Genomic DNA, 13,312 nt, shown 5'->3' on the forward strand with positions numbered 1-13,312 from the left:
ACTGTCAGCTAGATTGCGTTCGTGTAGAATCTGATCATCTAGATCATTAGATAATATTGATATATTATCATTAGATTCAGAAGAATCACCCAAAAAGGCACTAGGAATGAGATCATTAATAACTGATCTATCATTCTCTAGGTACTGAAAGGATTCGTATGAGGCCATTGTAAACTAGTTGTCGAAAATAAGACAGTAAGAAAGAACTAGTTTTTGGTGAAGTAAGCAGCGTAACTTTCAGATTATTTACAAAGGGTAAAAAATTAGCTCACCTGACCGGTGGGATGAGGTGTTTTAAAAGGGTTAGCACGTGATCCGGAAAATCGGCGCCGGTGGTCCGAGGTCCAGGGGGGGTGGTGGGCTGACCTGTAGTCACACCTCCGAGGCGCATCTCCATCTCCATGACCACCCCCAACATGGATTAGCCGTTCCTTTTACACGCCCTCTCCCCTTCCCAACGCATAAGCAAAAATCAATAGATACATCATACATCATGGCCCCCAAAGAAATCGAGGCCAAGAAGCGCCGCACCCGCAGCGACTACGTCTTCCACCAAGTATACCGGACAAGATGGTAGCCCTCCACTCCCTCCCACCACATACGCCGACACTAACAAAACCAGGTTCGACAACGACATGTACGCGCATCTCAACAACACCGTCTACGCGCAGCTCTTTGATTCTATCATCAACACCTGGCTGATCAATGAGTGCGGCATGGACCCGTTCTCCCATAACAACCAGAACCACGAGCACACCGCCAACGCCAAGGAGCCGCCGTGCAGCCAGGTCGCCATTATGGTGAACTCGTACTGCGACTACTTCGCGTCGGTCGGGTTCCCGGACGTGCTGGAACTGGGGCTGCGGGTCGTCAGCCTGGGCAAGTCGAGCGTGGTGTATGAGGTCGGCGTGTTCAAGGAGGGTGAGGAGCAGGTCAAGGTCGTCGGCGGGTATATGCATGTGTGGCTGGACCGGGCGGCGTGGCGACCGGCGCCGAATGGAATGGAGGACCGGGTGCGCCGAGGGTTGGAGAAGTTAGTGAAGGACGATGGGAAGGCGAAGCTGTGATTTTCGGGCGGATTTACCCTCCGAGATTGATGTGTCCTGGCGATGCACCAAGTGTACATACTGGAGTGTTGGCATTGCATTGGATCGACGGGTGCGTCGCACGAGGTGGCTTTGCAGGCGGTTAGACGCTTGTCATTGGATGCATGCCCTCGATCAGGCAGTTATCTACAGATTATGGGAATCACGATTCATGCAAGAGTAGAACGATAATTATGATTAAAGTTATCTTCTAAACGAGACAATCGAAGGCACAACCCAAATACAAATGTCTATCGAAGTAATCTATCCCGGACGCCACGCAAAGAGAACAATCATGACATGAATTCATTAGGCCGTGGAAGCGACCATAGCAACACAACAAGCAAATGGAGCTGAACAAGCTATACCCAGCTGTAAACAAAGCCAGAGCAGACATATTAGGAAGACACATCCGCTTTATTTGGGAGAATCGTGACACGAGAAACGTTGGAGCTCTCGGGAACGAGGATCCGGCGCATGGTGTTCAGAGCGGGATCAAATCGCCACTTCTGGTAGGGACCGGGAATGAAGGCTCCTTTGCCGTCCCAGCCGGCAACCCAGGAGTCGCCGTCGTCGAGTTGGAAGAAGAGCAGTCGTTCGGGCTTGGCTCCCTCGTGGAGGACGACCGAGTGCCAACGGCAACGGTCTTCCATCTCATGTTCGAACATGTAGCGGTGCAAGATGCGACAGTAGACAAGAGGAACGGGAACCTTCTCGTCGTATTCATTCCCATCTTTGTAGACCAAGTGCCATCCCCGACCGGGGATGTACTTGTAGATGCCAGGAACGGGGCTCTCCCAGTGTTCTTCCTTTTGGATGGACCCTTGGATACGTTCGCCCCGGTGGAACCAGTAGGTGGGGCAAAAGACAGCCCTAAGGCAGAGGAAGAGGTTGGGAGCCATGACGAGAGAATAGGAGACAAACGCAATAAGCTTTCACAAGATAGAGGCGGATGGTCGCTGGAAGACGGAACTGCGATCAGGAAAAAGACAACGCAAAGCGGGAGGCTGATCTATATGTGCACGTCCATTTTGGATGATAGAAGCAGCACTGTCTGAAGAGAGAATGCGAGAGGAAGTGAAGATCCGACGAAGTTCCAGACGGTTATATAGGAGGTCTAGACAGCACTGGTCCAACTCAAGGAAGATAGATGTGTTGGACGATGCGGTGAGATGGAAGGATATCGCCCGGGATGGTGTTGGAAGAGACAACCAGGAGTGTTATTGCGTATCAAGAGCGCATGGGAAAAGCAAAGAATCTGACTGGACGATAAGAGCGAACATGATGCAGCAGGGGGGTGGAGGTAGAAGAGAGGAAGGATGCAGCTGTGGCCTTAAATGGGATGACAGATGAAGTCGAGGCGTCGAGGCGGTCTGATGCTAAAGTGCGGGATTAAAAATTTTTATAGCGGCGGGCCAGACCAGGAACGAGCCGGTTCCGGTTTAGCGTTGGGTTCCAGCGGGAATCCCGAGCCCCACTTGATTTATTTTTGTTTTCTTTGGATTTCTTATTTTATTCATGTTCATATTCATTTTAATTTATTGTCGCCTTGGCATACAAAGTTTTAGGCATCAGAAACACTTTCTTACAACAGCAGCGTAGATGCCGTCATACCCAAACACCAATACTGGTGGTAACCGGCCTGTTTTTTTATAGAATCCGTGATTGAAATGAGGTGGCGAGCGAGTGAAGTTGCCAAGGGAGATCAACAGAATTCAAAGCTAACAGGAGGCTGTGAGCACTACGAAATTTCCCAACCCAGCAGCCCTCAATGATTTCACCAAGCCAAATACCCTGCGTACTTGGTAGGGACTTTTTGTCCGGCCAGTAGGCTCGACCGTCCGTGGGAGCGTTGTCTTTGTAGAGGTCGACTTCGCATTTATCCCCAGTCACAATTTCATACATAACCTTTCCTAGAAGACCTATATCAATTTGGATTGTGTATCCGTTGTCATCCGCAGTCTCCATCTTAGAATCTAGTGGAAGGAGTGACGCTTCTGAGAAGTCACAGAATTTAATGGATAGATCGGAGTCAAGTAGAAAATTCCGGCTGGCGATGTCTGTAACTAGCACACGTTGGTCATGAATATAACTAAGCGTGCGAGCCATTCCACGAAACCATGTGAGCTGGAGATGAAGAGAAGGTCGGTATTTTGTAAGGTAAGTTTGAAGGTCTCCATTACGCATGTAGGCAAGTCGCGTGGCTTCAGGTGAAAAGCCGAGGCAATGAACAACCCCATCAGAACGGTCATCTTTAGAACTTTGCAGGCGACTGTAAACAGCTTGCTCACGTCTGATAGATTTAAGGTTCGCTTCCACGTCGTAGTCTGAGCTCCAGATGTATCTTAATGGAGCCTTGATGGCTACATCATTTTGAAGCAAAACTATAGCAGTGCCTCCATTCCCGAGAACATGTTTCAGAGGAATTGTATTGCCGCGTGTATCAAGGAATGGGGAGGACATGGTGACAGAAAGTAGTTGGACTGGCTTGGATTGATGAGTAAAAGGGTTGGGAGAGCGATCATAGGTAAGCATGGTGATCATGTGATTATGTCCCGCACAGCACATTTTTAAACAATCGTCCCAGACCATTTCGTTAGCATTTCCGGCATATACTTCCCGCTCCAAATACTCAATTGGTGAGTCACAATTTGTTGTTCAGCTGATTTCTTGTGGTACCCCGGGCAGACTATGCTGCGCTCTGTCGAGCTGACGTGTGATGCTGGATGCAAATGATTACACATGCTTCCCCTTCCTTCGGATGGTACATACTATTGGATATGGTTATGGGTCGGATCGAGTTTCTTTGACCAGTCCCCTTGCCATCAGAGGATTTGGCGGGTTTTCAGAAAGGAAGTGAAATTACGCCATGCCCAGGATGCTGTTGCTAGATCGTCTCAACTAGACCATTGTTTCTACTTTGATCGAGAACATGCTTGCTATCAACAAATTCTAGCACGAGATAACACAGCAATGTGAGATTGCTTCTTCTCGGGCAAAGCCAACTCTATTATGAATGAATGGAGTGCAAACATCAAAGTCGATTAGGGTACCTCGCTAACCCCCCAAATTTATCTACATAGAGAAAACTGCTATCGCCTTCACAACTTACTATTAGCAGTTTCAGGCTTTGGAAACCCGAATTTGGAGATATCTTCGTCAGTCTTGCCGTCCACAGCAAGCTCTGCCAGAACACGGCCGAAGGCGGGAGCAAATTTGAAAGCATGAGCAGCTCCCAGGCCTACAATAATATCTGGATATTTTTCTAAAGGAGTAATAACGAATTGTCGGTCTGGCGTGATCGAATATTGACAAGTCACGGTGCGGAGTGATTGACGGTCTTTGTCCGGAACAAGATTCTCCATAAACGACGACAACTCCTCAAGTAGCTGTGACGAATGAACGAACGTGCGCTGCTCTGGTGTCATGAAGTTGTTTGCAGTGTCCCGAGCAGCCTTGATTGTTGGCTCGCCGTAGCAAGGAAAGCCGTAGAAACACTTGTCGCCGTTCCAGATCCAGACGGGGAAACGATCCGGCTCAAACGCAGTGGGGTCAGCCGGCTTAAAGTATGTTACCTGCTCCTGCATTACAGATATCGGAATATGCATGCCCAAGGGCCCAAGCAGGTGATTGATCCAGGCATCGGTTGCGAGGATAGCCTTGGCTGCCTCGAATTGTCCTGCTGATGTCTTGATAACAACGCCACCGGAGGGCTTGGGTGTCACCGAGTCCACACGAGTCTGCTCCTTCAGGATGGCACCGTGGGCACGTGCAAGAGATTGTAGCGTGCTCACTGTCCGAGAAGCGTGGGCAATCCCTGTGTCAGCCGTGTATACTGTAGACACGTTTTCCGGGATATCGAACTGCGACCATCGATTCTTCACCTCTTTTGAGTCAAGCAACTCATAAGGTACGCCATTTACATCGAGACTTTTTGTAAAGCCGCTAGCCAGCTCCATATATCTCTTCTCCTGGGGGAAGAAGACCACGCCGCCAGTAATTGTCAACAACTTCTGGCCAGTGACACCTTCCAGTTCGGCCCAGTCTTTGTAGGCCGATTTGGCGAGCTTCACATATTCTGGGGTAAAATTTGACGTCCGTACAATGCGCGACGTATCATGAGAGGCTCCCCGAACATGGCCTAGTTCGAACTGTTCAAACGCAATCACCTTGACGCCCTTTCGAGCTGCATAGTAAGCTGCCCCGCTTCCAAGTACCCCGAGTCCAACAATTGCCACGTCAAAATGTTCCATATTTTTCCACACACTGATATTTTGCCTTGTGAAAGATAGCACCTAATTTTACCCTTGAATTAAATGCCGTTCGTGGTTTTATCTTCAAAGAAAATGACGAACACGGTCCGTCCACGTGAGGGTCTAAACTGAGGCGAGTTAGAAGCGACATGCAATGACCTAGATAAACGAATATTACTGGGTAATAAGCCAAACAATGCGTGTGGCTGTTGTTTATCAGCATCCGAATGATTGCTCAACTATCATCAGTGGCTTGAGATCAGTGGCTTGAGATGCAGGGCCTCCGGTCACGAGACCGGTCATCCCCCGATTGGCCATTCCCATATCAATATCTATATCGGGATTGAATCCCATGAAACTCCTCAACCTCCGTCTCATTCACCTTTTTGGGACCGCTCACCTGACCGGAGGTGCTCCGTCGTGACTCTGAGGAACCAAGGGCTTATTGCTTATCGAGAAGCAAACCGTCATTGTGCAAATCTCTCCGCAGTGACCAGGGGGTATTACCTGTCGGATGAATCCACAGCGGCCATAGCCCGGAGCACTTCCGTCGGTATAAGACCGTATTAAAGCGATGGATATTTACTGGCAAGTGATCGCGTGAGCAGGGAGACTCCGGACAAGCTTACTTTCATCATAAATACATCAAAAGAGGGCTACGGGGCATAGGTAGATAGTTTTATACTGTGGTACGGCCGGATACGTCGAAGATACCAGATATCCTCTGCTACTCTGGAAAAGTCACAATCATCAATATGGCTTCGGCGGTGGCTGCTTTGTTGGGATACAGACCTAATGTCCCTGAGGACAAGAAGCTCCCCGATGAGCCGCCAAAGGCACTCCCATCTTCTTGGTACCGTTCGCCGGAGATGTATGAGTTAGAACGGCGGGCTATCTTTTCCAAGAAATGGCTCCTCGTCACCCACAAGTTGCGATTTACGAAGCCAGGGGACTTTCTGCGTTTTGAAGAGGCCGGATTCTCCTTCGTGCTCTGTCTTGATCGAGAGGGTGACTTAAACGGTTTCCACAACATTTGCCGTCATCGAGCTTTCCCTCTCATTCACGAAGACAATGGAAATGTCAAGATACTGTCTTGCAAATATCACGGGTGGTCGTACGGGCTTGATGGAAAACTGGCCAAGGCTCCACGGTTTGATGATGTCCCCGGTTTCCAGAAAGAAAACCAGACCCTATTCCCAGTTCGAGTCCATATTGATGTACTAGGTTTTGTTTGGGTCAATCTCGACTTATCCCCAACTGCAGTTCCGTGGATAGAGGATTTCGAAGGTGTCGACACCCAAGAAAGATTCCAAAATTTTGACTTCAGCCAGTACAGGTTTGACCATACGTGGCACATGATTGGGGACTATAACTGGAAAACCCTGGCGGACAACTACAATGAGTGTTATCATTGCAGCGTTGCACACCCCGACGTGGCCAACTTAGCTGATTTGTCATATTATTACACCGTTTCGAAAGCCGGGCATATCCAACATTTTTCTCGGCCCAAGCCGGGCAAGGTGGATGAGGACATACAGAACGCGAGTACCTATTACTTTCCAAACGCCTGCATGACAGTTTCGTAAGCTCGCATCTCTTGTTTAGTTTTGGTATTTGTACAGTTATATGCTGATGTGACTGAATCATAGACCTCACTTTTTCTATCTGATGCGATGTGTGCCGACGTCGGTAGGGACTTGTTCCATGGAATATGAGGTTTATCGACACAAAGCAGCATCAGATCAGGATTTTGACTATATCGACTCTTTCTTCAAGAGGGTTCTGGCTGAAGACAAGCATCTTTGCAACGCTGCTCAGAAAAACCTAAATGCTGGGGTATTCGTCAATGGTCAACTTCACCCCAGCTGGAGAGTGCGCCTCTTTTCTTTCAGAACACCGTTAGAAAGTTACTTCAAAGTCACCGGGAAGAGGAGCTGAAGAAAAAGGAGGAGATCTGGCCGGCCCGTCAGCGCTCTGAAGGCTCGGCAACTGCAGCAGATGTTGCGTTCTGTTCGGGGCTAGAATGCACCAGCGAGGGCAAAAGTGGCCTAGAGTGGTAGTCTAAAGGAATCAATACAATTATATTTACTTAATATCCCCTAGGATCTACTTTATAGCAACCCTTTCTTTGGATATTCCAATGAAGAAGTGCAGAAGCCTATCCTACTTTGTGCTGGCATCGCCTTTGCCAATCAAAGCAAGTCTAAAGATCTTAGTGATGCTAGAATTTCCTTTTATCGCTATTCTTTCCCCTTGTGGGTCACAGAGCCATAGTATCAACCAAGAGATCAAGTACTACGCCTGAACTGGCGTCGTGGCGCTTTTTAGTGCCACGGGACTATTTGATAAGTAGGTACCGGTAACCCCGCACTCGGTCTCTCCAAGGAATAAGCTACGCTGTATATCTATCACACAGACATTCCTTCACATTTGTCTCGTGCTCTCTGTTGCATATACCCTTGATGGATTCACGTGTTAACAAAAGATCACATCAAGCCTGCGAGAACTGTAGGTCCGTCTGGGCCCCAAGACTCCGTCCATTGATCCAGTAGTGTATTTGCTCACGGATATCACCGTATAGACGTAAAAAGACGCGATGCCCTGGGGAGCGGCCGAAGTGCTCAACATGCACCCGCCTACAGCAAGTTTGCCATTACAGCAGACATTATGGCTTGTTCGAGAGATCCCCAGGCAGAGAACGGGTCTTGGTAATCGCTTACTAGTTAACGGGAGGTGAGGTTGGCTGACATACAACTAGGAGGATCGAATTCAGCAGCTGGAGGATAAAATGAACTTGATGTTGGAGGGACCAATGTGAGTACGGCATTGATTACCAGATCATCCTAATCACAAGAAGAGGTCTGACCTCTGATCGTGACAGACCAAATCGCCACGCTGGAACGCCCAGAACACTTGATTCATATTCCGATGGTCTTAGTAGTCGAGATGTTACATCTGTATCGACCGCTAGGCCCCAGTCGCCTACAGCACGAGGGAAAGCTCATGATTCGGCAAACGTACAGACTGTAGATACGCTGCCACTTGCGATACCACCCAAAGACATAATCACAGAGGCTATTGCGCTTTATTTCCAATATTGCCACAAACAACCACTGTGGCTTTTCGACGCGGATGACTTTCCTGTGCCGGAAAATAGTCCTGATGAGGTGGTATTTGGCATACTCAGTTTGGCCCTCCGTTACTCACATAATCACTTTCTGGGGGCGAGCGTCGACCAGTTATGCCGACAATATGCCGACGCCGCCCACAATTTAATCATGAATCGAATCACTCGGGGAGCTGTGCGTCTCTCGACACTGCAGAGCCTCTGTTTGATTGCGCTTGCCGAATACATGGGTACGTTAGTTTCACTGAACTCGACCATGATAATCACTGACGTTTTGGACTAGCTAATAACACCCATCTGGCGTGGGTACATATCGGCCTGGTTACAAGTCTGGCCAAGTGTGGAGAAGTTGACGTTGAATTGCATGAACGCGAGATTACGCCGGCACTGGAAGCAAGACGGAAGTTATTTTGGAGCATCCATTTCCTCAATCAACAATACGGGCCGCGTAGTATGCAGCTTAACATGTTACGAGACATTCACACCCCGAAATACATGGCGATCAACACTGACTCTCCACGCGAAATGGGTGTAAAGCCACCTCAGATTCCCCAGGAGAACGATTCTTCCACGAAAGGTGGCATATGGAACTATATGGTGCAATTGGCATCCCTTTGGAATGAAGTCCAGCAGTATGTTTCCCACTGCGCTAGCGGCGATACCACTCCACCTTGGGCAGTAGAATCTGGATATACTATAATCGGGGCACATTTGATGGACATTGAAACAAGATTCCCTACAACCCATCGGTATGATTCGATGCGGTTTCAAGAGCAGTCGGTAGAAGAACTACATCGTGACCGCGGGTACTGGAGTCCCTGGCTTTATCTGCAATTCACCTATCATGCTGTACACAGCGTTCTCAACCATCCCTTCCTGTACTCGTGGAGGCCCCAGCAGTCGGCCCAGCTCGCAGTTCCAAACACCTTCTGGAAGACTTCATCAGAGTTGGCGCTTATCCATACTACATGGACAGTGCGCCTCATCGATATGGTGACTGAAAAAGATTATCAACTCTCTGACCCCTTCCTTGGTCACACCGTGGCTATTGCAGCCTCTATTCACATCTATTACTGTCGTGCTACCGACCCTGCCGTTCGGGAGTCGGCTCAAAGAAAGGTTGAGACGTGCTTGAATTTCTTAGGCGACTTGGCGACGAGGTGGCCCAGGTGCCGGGCGATAGTAAGCATTATCGCCTACGCTATCATCAATTTAGCTAACAGGTATTTGTCCAGTATCGGCAAGTCCAGGCACTCATTCAGTCGGCATTTTCCCCCAGTCCAGGGCTGGACAGCCAACGTCCGCCTCGGAGAACACTGTCCATAGATACCGAGTTGATGTGGGATATCCTGTTCCACAACCCCCCGAAGACTTCGCCTGCTTCTCTTGGCAAAGGCCTCTTTGACATGTCGTTCGTTAAGGACCCCGGCGAAAGACACTCGGATAAGGTGACAGTGGAGACGGAGATTTTCCATAACTCTACAAGGACAGTGGATACTTCTGATGGGGGCCAGGCACTACCACCGTATTCAAGTACTGCGGCTTGTGAAAGGACTACTTTTGGGGACTCTGGGTACGATGGTTGGGACAGAACCGATTCGGTTCCAGTCAACAGCAGCAGTGGCCAGGTTTCAATGTCACGACAAGCGCTGGCTTGGTCGGGTTCTGAGTATCAGGGTCATTCTTTCATGGACATTATGGATGACCCGTTCTATCAATTCCAAGACCATGAGAACCCCTATCTAGGGATCTGGGAAATTGGAAATCTATAATTTCTGCCCACATTACATTTTGTCCTTTTGATAACACCGTGTCGAATAATGGGGGTGTATAGGAATCGCATACTGAATCGATGTCGAGCAAAGTCAAAAGAAGCAAGCTGACTTCTTCTAGTGTCTTGGGCAACGCATACGATGCCAGATCCAATGCTGTTAAGTCTTTATTCTCGTAGTTCTGCTGCGATTCCCCATTATCGAGCTTGATAGTCGTCCCTAGGAATCCTGTTCCCTAAACATTATACATGTTAAACGACATACCTGCCAATCCGAGGGGTTCAGTTGGAATGAGGGCCGTACGAAAGGAATTAATAGCACCCCTTTATTTCTAGACCTCTCGATGAATTTCCACAGGCCATTCCCATAGGTGTCCCTCAAAGCTTCAATATAGCGATGATCCGTATATAGTCATCATCTATCTCGCCTGTATTCCACAGTCTACCCATTATACCAGACCCCAAATCCCACTCTATCTATCCTAATGGTTATGTCTAGGTTGATCATATCGTTGCGCCAACCGCTGATATTTCACCGCCTCTCCAAGCACCATCCCCTCACTCAGCTGCGTGGTCTCCTTGCGGAATATCTCCTGCCACGGCGTCTGACTCTCCGGCGCGGCGTATCCCCCCCTGGCCTCCATCGCCGCTCGCCGCTTATCCAGTTCCTCCGCAGATATCAGAATATCCACCCGCCGTTTGTTCAAATCCACCCGGAGCCTATCCCCATCCTGAAGGAGCGCAAGATTCCCTCCGGCCGCCGCTTCGGGGCTCGCATTCAGAATCGAAGGGGAGCCAGAAGTCCCCGACTGCCGTCCATCCCCAATGCACGGCAGGGAGGTCACCCCCTGTCGGATGAGCCGTCCCGGCGGATGCATATTGACCACCTCCGCTGCGCCAGGGAACCCCAGCGGGCCCGTGCCGCGCATCACGAGGATACTGCGGTCATCGATGTCCGTCGACGGATCCTCCAGCCGCTCTTTGTAGTCCTCCGGCCCGTCAAACACAAACACCCGCCCCTCGAAGGCGTTCGGGTCCGCCGGATCCTCCAGGAACCGCTTGCGGAAGGCCTCCGAGATCACGCTCGTCTTCATGATCGCCGAGTCGAACAGGCTGCCCCGCAGATGCAGGAACCCGGCGTCGGCCAGCAGGGGCGCGTTGTACGCCCGGATCGTCCGCCGGTCCCAGGTATGCTTTCCCCGCACGTTCTCCCCCATCGTGCGCCCATTGCAGGTCAGCGCATCGGCCTTCACCTTCCCCGCGTCGAGCAACTCCGCCATCACGGCGGGCAGTCCACCGGCGCGGAAGTACTCTTCGCCCAGCAGCTCGCCCGCCGGCTGCATGTTCAGCAGCAGCGGGATGTGGAACCCGAGCCGGTCCCAGTCGTCCAGGGAAAGGTCCACGCCGATGTGCTTGGCGATGGCGTTGATGTGGATGGGGGCGTTGGTGCTGCCGCCAATCGCCGCGTTGGCGACAATGACGTTCTCAAACGCCGCCCGCGTCATGATGTCGCTCGGTTTCCGGTCCGCGTGGACCATCTCGACGATCCGCAGTCCCGTCTCGTAGGCGCATTGGCCGCGCTCGCGGTAGGGCGCCGGGATCGCGGCGGACCCTGGCAGCGCCATGCCCAGCGCCTCGGCCAGCGCGTTCATCGTCGAGGCCGTGCCCATCGTGTTGCAATGCCCGACGGAGGGCGTGCTGTGTAGCGTCAGGGGACTGTTCGTGAGTCTGGTGGGCTTGTGACATACCCGCTGGCAACGTAGTCGATGAATTCGTCGCGGTTGATCTCGCCCGCCGCGTACCTCTCCCGGCCGGTCCACACCACCATCCCCGAACCTGACCGGTCGTTCTTCACGTAGCCGTTCAGCATGGGCCCCACGTTCAGACAGATCGCCGGGATGTTCTACGGGGAGTTAGCAAACGACGGGGACTGGAAACCTAGGCGCGCACGTACAACAGTGGCGGCCGCCATGAGCGCCGCCGGAGTCGTCTTGTCGCAGCCAGTCAATAACACCACCCCATCCAAGGGGTACCCGAAGAGTATCTCCACCAGGCCGAGATACGACAGGTTGCGATCAATACAGGCGGTAGGCCGCCGGCTGCTCTCCTGGATCGGATGCGTCGGAAACTCGAAGGCAATTCCCCCTGCGGAGCGAATGCCCTCCCGCACGCGCTTCACGAGCTCCAGATGATGGCGGTTGCATGGGGAGAGATCGGATCCGGACTGGGCGATGCCAATGATCGGCTTGCCGGACATGAGCTCCTCCCGGGTGAGTCCGTAGTTGAGGTACCGCTCGATATACGTGGCCATCATGTCCGGCCTGTCTTCGGAACCAAACCACTTGGTGGAGCGCAGCTTGCGCCGGGGTCTGGCGCTGGAACCGGCGCCATCTTTCATCGACGCGAGGGCCTTCTCGAGCTCTACGGTGCGCTTGCGCAGGGCCAGCAGTTCGGATTCACAGTCCTCAATGTTGACGGCCCTCGGGGCAGCGTCGCCCGCACACGAACAGCCCTGGCACGAGGCCTGCGACTGGCACGGCATGATGAACGAGGGGCGTCTTGTTTATTCGGTTGTGGAAAAGGAAAGGAGAAATCAGATCCAAACGGGGCGTTCTTGGCTACCCCTGGTGGCTCTTTTATAATAGGTATTTTTTTGACTCTATTTGCTTGTTCAGCCCTCTTTCGTTGCTTTTCCCTCGTGTTACCGGGGGGGGGAGTACCTGTTTCTGGGATGTATAACTGGCATATACTCCGTGTCCATCCCTCGCGGCGAAGTGGAATCAATGCCGAGATGTCGGACCAGCTCCGACGGCGAGAACCGAAGAAGCCGAAAATTTCATCTGCACGATCGAGTCAGGCCTCGGTGGCGGTGACGGCGGGGGGATCCGGAGAATTTAAGTCATAAGATCAGACAGGAGGGTCGAATGTATGGTTCTCGGGTCGGGGTGGAGAGCAGTCGATTTTTCTCGATTGATACCCCACGCTATGTTTGGAGAAGCATGGGGGTCTCCATACCATGTAGGATGATGACATCTCGGCTGCAAGAAGGGCATATTCTACATTGTAGTCCGTGGTA

General features: G+C 51.2%; 7 protein-coding genes across 7 annotated transcripts; 3 read left to right on the top strand and 4 right to left on the bottom strand.

Moving 5' to 3' along the window:
- The first annotated feature begins 413 nt into the window (after nt 1–413).
- On the top strand, nt 414–1,261 carry BDV59DRAFT_177375 (acyl-CoA thioesterase). Its single transcript, XM_073689599.1, has 2 exons — nt 414–573; nt 623–1,261. Exons 1-2 carry the CDS (start codon nt 494–496, stop codon nt 1,065–1,067), a joined length of 525 nt encoding a protein of 174 aa, XP_073548189.1. The 5' UTR covers nt 414–493; the 3' UTR covers nt 1,068–1,261.
- A 222-nt stretch (nt 1,262–1,483) lies between these two features.
- Nucleotides 1,484–1,987, bottom strand: BDV59DRAFT_201630 (uncharacterized protein; the record flags this gene model as incomplete). The annotated part of the gene is made up of 1 exon (XM_073693847.1): nt 1,484–1,987. One exon carries the CDS (start codon nt 1,985–1,987, stop codon nt 1,484–1,486), a length of 504 nt encoding a protein of 167 aa, XP_073548190.1.
- A 618-nt stretch (nt 1,988–2,605) lies between these two features.
- Nucleotides 2,606–3,594, bottom strand: BDV59DRAFT_177377 (kinase-like domain-containing protein). The gene has a single exon (XM_073689600.1). The coding sequence runs from the start codon at nt 3,546–3,548 to the stop codon at nt 2,736–2,738; it is 813 nt and encodes a 270-aa protein (XP_073548191.1). The 5' UTR covers nt 3,549–3,594; the 3' UTR covers nt 2,606–2,735.
- Nucleotides 3,595–4,186: 592 nt separating this feature from the next.
- BDV59DRAFT_201631 (putative sarcosine oxidase) lies at nt 4,187–5,338 on the bottom strand (the record flags this gene model as incomplete). The annotated part of the gene is made up of 1 exon (XM_073693848.1): nt 4,187–5,338. One exon carries the CDS (start codon nt 5,336–5,338, stop codon nt 4,187–4,189), a length of 1,152 nt encoding a protein of 383 aa, XP_073548192.1.
- Nucleotides 5,339–6,093: 755 nt separating this feature from the next.
- BDV59DRAFT_192980 (iron-sulfur cluster-binding protein, rieske family domain protein) lies at nt 6,094–7,398 on the top strand (the record flags this gene model as incomplete). Its single annotated transcript, XM_073692137.1, has 3 exons — nt 6,094–6,920; nt 6,988–7,174; nt 7,204–7,398. 3 exons carry the CDS (start codon nt 6,094–6,096, stop codon nt 7,396–7,398), a joined length of 1,209 nt encoding a protein of 402 aa, XP_073548193.1.
- A 402-nt stretch (nt 7,399–7,800) lies between these two features.
- BDV59DRAFT_192981 (uncharacterized protein) lies at nt 7,801–10,237 on the top strand (the record flags this gene model as incomplete). Its single annotated transcript, XM_073692138.1, has 6 exons — nt 7,801–7,850; nt 7,920–8,040; nt 8,097–8,152; nt 8,247–8,695; nt 8,749–9,647; nt 9,701–10,237. The coding sequence occupies 6 exons, from the start codon at nt 7,801–7,803 to the stop codon at nt 10,235–10,237; spliced, it is 2,112 nt and encodes a 703-aa protein (XP_073548194.1).
- A 320-nt stretch (nt 10,238–10,557) lies between these two features.
- BDV59DRAFT_207593 (IlvD/Edd family dehydratase) lies at nt 10,558–13,179 on the bottom strand. The gene is made up of 3 exons (XM_073695026.1): nt 12,191–13,179; nt 11,985–12,139; nt 10,558–11,934 (listed from the first exon to the last, which is right to left on the bottom strand). The coding sequence occupies exons 1-3, from the start codon at nt 12,776–12,778 to the stop codon at nt 10,719–10,721; spliced, it is 1,959 nt and encodes a 652-aa protein (XP_073548195.1). The 5' UTR covers nt 12,779–13,179; the 3' UTR covers nt 10,558–10,718.
- Between the last annotated feature and the right edge of the window lie 133 nt (nt 13,180–13,312).

This window comes from Aspergillus ambiguus (genome assembly GCF_047715705.1).
Source record: "Aspergillus ambiguus strain CBS 117.58 unplaced genomic scaffold BDV59scaffold_14, whole genome shotgun sequence".
In the NCBI taxonomy this organism is placed as follows: domain Eukaryota; kingdom Fungi; phylum Ascomycota; class Eurotiomycetes; order Eurotiales; family Aspergillaceae; genus Aspergillus; species Aspergillus ambiguus.

Coding starts and splice junctions, on each gene's coding strand:
- BDV59DRAFT_177375 (XM_073689599.1), top strand. CDS start 494: ATGGCCCCCAAAGAAATCGAGGCCAAGAAGCGCCGCACCCGCAGCGAC. Junction 574..622: donor CAAGTATACCGGACAAGATG/GTAGCCCTCCAC, acceptor TAACAAAACCAG/GTTCGACAACGACATGTACG.
- BDV59DRAFT_177377 (XM_073689600.1), bottom strand. CDS start 3,548: ATGTCCTCCCCATTCCTTGATACACGCGGCAATACAATTCCTCTGAAA.
- BDV59DRAFT_207593 (XM_073695026.1), bottom strand. CDS start 12,778: ATGCCGTGCCAGTCGCAGGCCTCGTGCCAGGGCTGTTCGTGTGCGGGC. Junction 12,140..12,190: donor TCATGGCGGCCGCCACTGTT/GTACGTGCGCGC, acceptor AACTCCCCGTAG/AACATCCCGGCGATCTGTCT. Junction 11,935..11,984: donor ATCGACTACGTTGCCAGCGG/GTATGTCACAAG, acceptor GACGCTACACAG/CACGCCCTCCGTCGGGCATT.